The 7,857-nt window shown below is 44.1% G+C and overlaps 1 protein-coding gene across 1 annotated transcript; it reads right to left on the bottom strand.

The window, feature by feature from the left end:
• Nucleotides 1–1,346: 1,346 nt before the first annotated feature.
• LOC142814216 (uncharacterized) lies at nucleotides 1,347–7,542 on the bottom strand. Its single transcript, XM_075892494.1, has one exon. It carries the CDS (start codon nucleotides 7,307–7,309, stop codon nucleotides 5,948–5,950), a length of 1,362 nt encoding a protein of 453 aa, XP_075748609.1. The 5' UTR covers nucleotides 7,310–7,542; the 3' UTR covers nucleotides 1,347–5,947.
• Nucleotides 7,543–7,857: the final 315 nt, after the last annotated feature.

Genomic DNA, 7,857 nt, shown 5'->3' with positions numbered 1-7,857 from the left:
GATCAAAATCTCTGACGTAATGGCGCTTAGAACAAAATTTTTGAGGTGGTGTCCCCACCAGCAATTTTTTATGCGCGCTTTTTCGCTCACCAGGTGTCTCCGCGCTCGTACCTCCACACTCTACGCGTGTATACGCTTAAGCACCTCCGCACGCGCACTTAAAATTGTTGCACCATTTCTAAATACTCAGATGAACTTTACGTGCTCAAACCATACTTATAAGGAAGCACGTGCTCCGCTGGTGATTCTAATTACGCGGCTTCAATTAAGCCTGCTACTCGAGTTTTGATGGCGGCGAGATGATAGATGCCCATGACGTGTAAGTTGAACGCACGGTGAAGGATCTCAAGTGGTCGAAACTTCCAGAGCCCTCAACTACGCCCGAAGCGTCTCCCACCAGGGGTTTCTTAACGTACACTTAAATCTAAGTACACGGGCACATAGCCATCTTACCTCAATTGAAAATGAGACCACCGGTATCGAGCCTGCGCCGTAAAGGTCGGCAGCCAAGCATGACCAATCACGGAAACCAGTGCGTGATCACAGCTACGTACTGACAACGGCGCAGAAAGGCTGGTCGACGACTGGCGCAGGTTAGCTTACCTGGCTTCCTTATTCCGCTTCGTTTTCAGCGATGGCTTACGTTGGTTGAGGCTTTTCGACATGACCTGCTAAACACTCACTCACACTACTTACATGCAATACTAAACTACTCCATGTAGTAATCATATTGCACGGTTTCTGACACATCACCAGACATGACAGACATGAGAATATAACATGACAGAAAAAAAAACAAGATGCATCTAAAATATTGCACTTTCTATAGTAAAGTGAAAACTGCACTAATATAGCTTCCATCAGCTAACTAAAGTTATGTTCCGGGGAAAAGAAGCGTTCTTCGGGCGTCATTAACGAGCCTCGAAGATTTAAGCAAGCCTGTCACGTGACCTATTGTGCATTAAGTACACAATACTGGTTCTTTGCTACTCAGCTAACGTTGTATGCAATACCTGAAGTTGAACGACACTGCTCGGGCCTTTTACTCTGAATAGCTTTCCTCATTGAGCAGGTCAATGTCCATATTATGTATGTTGACCTTCATTCAATCTGTATGTACTCATATCCAGCAATGCCCTTTTTCATCCGGTCTCATACGGACAGTTTCAATTAGATTTATATCGATCTGGATTAATGGCAGTGAATGCAAAAACACCAGAAATACGTACCATTGCGCTTGTTTTTTTGTCGTTGTTGTTGTTGTTGTTGAAGTCATAGTCAAAGCGTAGAAAAGTAAGAACGTCGATGTGTGCAGGGAAGCGCCGACAAAAGAGATTTACAAAGGACAAAGCTGAGAACACTTTTATTTGCTTTTCAAGCAATATGCGAACGTCTATTCAAGCTTACGGTCACGAAAACAATATCGACTACTACATTCAATTGCTATAGTTGTACACATTTTTAAATTACTGAACGTAACCGTGGCGTCTTTGCAGCAATGATCACGATCACAGTACAAACAGGATCAATACAGACATCTCTCCGCAATTTCACTAAGCGAAGATCCCCGCTGCCCCACATCGACAAAACGCGTAGACTGATGCCAGATGGGGCGTAGCGTCTACTATGACAACAAATTTTGTAACATTCGATGGCACAAATAACTTGCATTTCGTATAGTTTAGGTATTACAGTGGTGTTCTTAGTTCACGTACAGTTCCCATTTGTTCATGTAAAAACAAAAAAAAAACCTTAACAGCATGAGCCACAGCGCTTGAAAGCGGATGCTTGTGCACTACAAATTGAACCTCATTGGCTCAGTGAACAATGAATCACGAGCGTGGTGGCTTGAACGACTAAGCAGCTTTACTGTCAATGTCATAAAAAGACGCCTTTTTATATGGCCACAATGTTCATTGGGGAAGGTAAGTGCCCATGCCTTTCCCGTTTGTTCGCATTGTAAACTTTTGTATAGAGGGGATGAGCTTATATATTAGCAATGAATGACACGGAAGAAAAACGAGACCATGCGTAAAAACTTCGCGCTCGTCCAGAGGAAGTTGACATGAATGAAACATGCTTGATAATACCTCAATGGAAACGCAGAAAGAGTACTTACACCGATCGCATACAAAGATTTAATATAACATATTATTCAATTACTGTAGCAATCACTCCGAGATCGACCCACAGGTCAAGGACAAATAAACAAGCGCGGTGACCGATTTCAATGTGGATGTCAATTGAAAGTATCGATCACTCTGGGTGCCATGCTACAATGACGTATCGCAAATTGTCGGTACTTCACGAAAAGAGTCATGACGACTTGTCGATTAATACGTCAACGACTTTGCGGCCGCCATCATAACATTTTTGAGAGCATAGAAAAACCATGAAACCCTTGCTTGTATCGCAAGAAAAGTTTTGAAGCCATTTGAATGGATGTTACAACCACACTGCAATAATCTATCGGGCCATATACAAATGTAGATATTTCGCACGCTTCCACACATTGAGTTTTTACAAGAAATAGGTTCATTGTTTGAGATAACGTCGCGGTCAACCACCCAGAGATTAAATCTCGAAACAAACTCAAATGACTTTCTAATGTTGCGATGGGACGAATTCTGTGAAAATAAGTTCAATGAATGAAGGGCCCGCTCTCTAACATGTGGACAAAGACAAACGTGTTTATACCGATTCGACACAAATGCTTGCATGACAATAAATTCAATAAATAAAACATTTGAGTTTTAACCTCAGAACAAAGCCAAAGGGCTCTGACCAATTCGATACTACAAATTTTATGCGAGCTGGTCAAATGGATGAAAGACCTGAGTTAAAAGCTCGGGAAAAAGCCAAATATGCTTCTACCAATTCGTCACAATGAATTCCACTCGAATGAGTTCAACGAACGATAGGCCTGAGTTTTGACGTCAGAACAAAGTCAAACAAGCTTCTACCAACTTGACCCGACGAATTCCAATCGAATACGTTAATGAAATGAATAAGTTAATGAATGAAAGACGAAACTTCTATCGGGACAAAGCGAAATGGACTTCTACCAGTTCGACATGATGAATTCCGCTCAAATAAGTTCAACGAACGATAGACCTGAGCTATAACGTCGGGACAAAGCCATACCAACTCAGCACGACTAATTCCGAACAAATGAGTGAACGACCAAACTTCTAACGCCGGGAAAAAGCCAAATGAACTTATTATACCGATTCGCACGATTAATTCCACGCGAATAAGTTAAACAAATGAACGACCCGAGTTTCGACCTCAGGACAAAGCCAAACGGGCTTCTGCGAATTCGACATGATTAATTCTGCTCAAATAAGTTCAACGAATGATAGGCCTGAGCTCTAACGTAGGGACAAAGCCATACCAACTCAGCACGATGAATTCCGAACAAATGAATGAGAGACCAAACTTCTAACGTCGGGAAAAAGTGAAATGGGCTTATTATACCAATTCGCACGACCAATTCCACGCGAATAAAGTAAACAAATGAAAGACCCAAGTTTCAATCTCAGGACAAAGTCAAATGGGCTTCTACGAGTTCGACATGATGAATTCCGCTCAAATAAGTTCAACAAACAATTGGCCTGAGCTCTAACGTCGGGACGAAACCGTACCAACTCAGCACAACAATTTCCGAACAAATGAATGAAAGACCAAACTTCTAACGTCGGGAAAAGGGCACATGGGCTTATTATACCAATTTTCACGACAAATACCATGCGAATAAGGTAAACGAATGAGAGACACGATTTTCAACCTCAGGACAAAGTCAAATGGGCTTCTACGAGCTCGACATGATGAATTCTGCTCAAATAAGTTGAACGAACATTCGGCCTGAGCTCTAACGTCGGGACAAAGCCATACCAACTCCGCATGACAATTTCCGAACATATGAATGAAATACCAAACTTCTAACGTCGGGAAAAAAGCGAAATGGGCTTATAATACCAATTCGCACGACCAATTCCATGCGAATAAGGTAAACGAATGAAAGACCCAAGTTTCAATCTCAGGACAAAGTCAAATGGGCTTCTACGAGTTCGACATGATGAATTCTGCTCAAATAAGTTCAACGAACAATTGACCTGAGCTCTAACGTCGGGACAAAGCCATACCAACTCAGCACGATGAATTCCGAACAAATGAATGAGAGACCAAACTCCTAACGTCGGGAAAAAGCGAAATGGGCTTATTATACAAGTTCGCACGACCAATTCCATGCGAATAAGGTAAACAAATGAAAGACCTAAGTTTCATCCTCAGGACAAAGTCAAATGAGCTTCTACCAATTTTACAGCACAAATTCCAATCGAACAAGTTAAATGAATGAAAGACCAAACTTCTAACGCGTGGACAAAGCCAAATTGGCTTATACCGATTCGCACGACGAATTCCACGCGAATAAGGTAAACGAATGACAGACCAGAGTTCCAAACTCAGGAAAACGCCAAATGGGCTTCTACCAATGCGACATGATGAATTTCGCTCAAATGGGTTCAACGAACGATAGGCCCAAGCGCTTATGCCGGCACAAAGCCAAATGGATTTCTACCGATTCGACACGACAAAGTTCTTGCGAATAAGGTAAATGAACGAAAGATCAGAGTTTCAGCCTCAGGGCAAGGCCAAATGGGCTTCTACCAATGCGACATGACGAATTTCATGTCAAAAAGCTAAATGAATGAAAGACCAGAGTTCTAACGTCGGGACACTGGCCAAATGGGCTTCTACCGATTCCACAAAACGAAGTTCATTGAGTGGAGCAACCATGCAGATAATAACCTCAGGGTAAAGACAGCTTCTTCAACGGCTCCCAAAGCGTATATCCATGGGCAAGAGCAACTATCGCTTCAGCACATTGTATCTGACCAGAATGGCTGACATTATAAAATTGAATAGTTTTCAGATGTTTGCCCCAATTCACCACTAAGGTGTCAACGAGTTATCGTCGTTACTATAGCCACACTACGTAAAAAAATTATAATGTGGAATGAACTGTAGTAAAAAAAAGAAGCTAGTTTCGGCACAATGCCGAAGTAATGAATGCGATAGCAACACATCGTGCTGTTATACGAAGTAAGGCTAGGCATACGAAATGTAGTGAACATAGGCGATTGTGCTTGAACTGACAGTAATGCACTAACCACAGTATCTAAAGAGGTGGTGTTATATATATATATATATATATATATAAACAGTAAAAACAGTTCATTTACTTTTTTATAGCGAACAAAACAATCTACACGTCCCTACGTTTTGCGAATAGGCTCATAGTTGCATCATACGAAAATGCTGCCCTTTTCCAGTGCTAGTCGAAGTAAGTTCGCATAAATAGTCTCACAAAATGATAAATAGCGCCCAACGTAACAATGTAAAGAACCCACTGAAGGTAATGATCCCGCACGCATGAGAGAATGCGATTCATGCCTCAATGCATGTGCACACACAGCTTATCACAGACACCAACCACCCAGCCCCCTTTATCGAAATGCTAAGGGGCCCACCTAGAGCAACCGTTTTGTAGCAAGGCAACATGAATCGGGGAGCAACGCTTGGTAGCTAGGGTGACCACACAGGCGCAGACCATCATACTACTCTCCTGTGGGCACGCTCCGCAGGCAAGTGGCTGCCTTTCCTGCATTCTGAATCATTATGAGAGTGCCTGTACAAGAGAAACTTTTTAAATACCAGCCCATGATGATTTTTGGCCAGTTTATTCACTTAAGCACAAAAAAATAAGTACATTTCTTTCATTTGACCAAATCGATCGCTAAACCACAAAGTTCAGCATGTGCAACTGCTAGGTTGTTTGTTCTATTTGTCCATGACATTTACCTGCACAATAATGCAAGGGGAGCATGGAGGAAGGAAAAAAGGAAGGAGGTGGGCTTTTAAAAAGCACATGGCTAATTTACAGTCATGATAATATTACATACACGAATGCTGCAAAAAAACCTATCGCATTGCCTACTATCCACACGTGTGGCAATACAAAATGAAGCAGTGCAAATTCAAAAATTATACCCAGAAGCTTGGGCACATGAACAGGCACGAACAAAAACAAGTATGGTCCTGTGGGGTAGTAAGCGATGTACACTCCCTTCATGGCTATAAGTGCCGCCGTCAATCCGACGAAACACTTGTACTGCATCTCAAAGGCACGCACACCAGCGACTTCCTTGTAGTTCGGCAGGACGTAGTACGTCACCACGCAGAAAGCTACGTTCGTGAGGACCGTGAGGGCCAATAGCGTGCTCAGGAATCGGAGGATCCCCATCCGGTGTTCGAGGTAGTAGCCGAGGCCGACCAAGGTTAAGACCGTGTAGGCCAGGTGCAGAGGTCCCGAAGTGTGCAACGCCGGGATGAAGAGTAGCTTCCACTGGTGATGATCGATTACGAGCGAAGAGGCGAGACAAGGCGCGTCCACCATTCGCTTCAGATCGCGCGGCACGATGTCGGCCTGCAGCGCGACTAGCGCTGCGGACACAAGGACTGCCCCGAACGGCATCGCAGCCAGCTGACCCGACCAACCGCCCGATTCACGCCGACGTCCCAAGGGTCCGTAATGCGTGCGCGTTAGACGCGTAGGCTGCTGCCCGAGGAGGCTCCAGACGAGGTCGGAAACGGGTGTGATGACTCCATACACGTACGCGAGGCCGACCAAGATGCCGGCAAGGTGGCCGACCAGCGATGCATTCGGCGTGACGAGCTGAATGAGCACCAGCTCGAGCCAGACGACTTGACCCGCGGGCAAGTTGATATCGACACCGAAAACGCGCCGGCTTCGGCCGGGGAAATAGCAATTGTTAAGCACCTTGAGGGCAAATATGACGCCCGAGAAGCCGACGGCACACTGGTAGTAGAACGCACTGTTCACGAACGTGCCCAGTAGATAGTTCAGACCTAATAGCACAGAGCCACAGAGTGCGGTGAAGAGGACGATGATGTAGGCGAACTGCGCGCTCCCGAGGACAGGTTCGAGGAGCATTCCCTTCCAAATGAAGGAGACCATGTTGTAGTACAGGTGTAGGCTGTCGCCGTGCTCGATCGCGCCGTAAAAGATGCGTAGCCACTGTTTCTTGAAAATGACAGCGTCGACACTAATGCAAGCACCGGATAAGCCTCGCCAGGGGACTTCGAAGAGTTGAAGGAAAGTGCACGCTTGAGCGAGGACGATCAAGAGCGTCACAGGAGGAATCGCTTCTAAGCCGACCTGAAACAATACGTGGTTTAGGAGGAGCATTACGCCCATTGCATCTCGCTGTTGCCTGCGTTGCATTGCAGCCGGTGTTCAAGCTTGCAGTTAGATCGCATCAAAAACAATAAATGGATACCCTAGGCTTCGTGCTTGGTTGTCGGCCACGGTTCTTGCTACCTGTTGTCGGCGTAACCCAGCACGCGAAGCGATACGCAAGTCGAGTGAAACGGAATTGTAACTTCGTGAAGCCATGTAAAGCGATATGACACGTGTGATTTGTTTTGAGCGTTGATGACGCACTCTAATGACGCTATCCATTGGGCTAGTACATCCCAAGTTTCGCTTTTGCTGCACCATTCTAAATGACAAAAATACACCAACTTAAAGTGTACAAGACGCACAATATGGTCATAAATTGTACTGCAACATCATTTTTAATTTTGCAAGCAACGTAATAGTAGTTGAAGGTTGACAACTTTAAAATTACTGTAAACATGTGTTTTAAAAAACGTTTATGGTGTAAATTAAGTTATGCTAAAACATAAAAAGCTACCTTTTTTTGCCAAATAATAAATTAAGAACTTGGACGTTTTCAACCTTTTTTGTTTTGTTTTACCAAGCTGTGTTAG

Source organism: Rhipicephalus microplus, chromosome 4, assembly GCF_043290135.1.
Source record: "Rhipicephalus microplus isolate Deutch F79 chromosome 4, USDA_Rmic, whole genome shotgun sequence".
NCBI classification, from domain to species: domain Eukaryota; kingdom Metazoa; phylum Arthropoda; class Arachnida; order Ixodida; family Ixodidae; genus Rhipicephalus; species Rhipicephalus microplus.
The sequence above is the reverse complement of the archived record's forward strand: the minus strand, read 5'-3'. Positions and strand labels throughout refer to the sequence as shown.

Excerpts from the sequence above, each read along its gene's own strand:
- LOC142814216 (XM_075892494.1), bottom strand. The coding sequence starts at position 7,309 with ATGCAACGCAGGCAACAGCGAGATGCAATGGGCGTAATGCTCCTCCTA.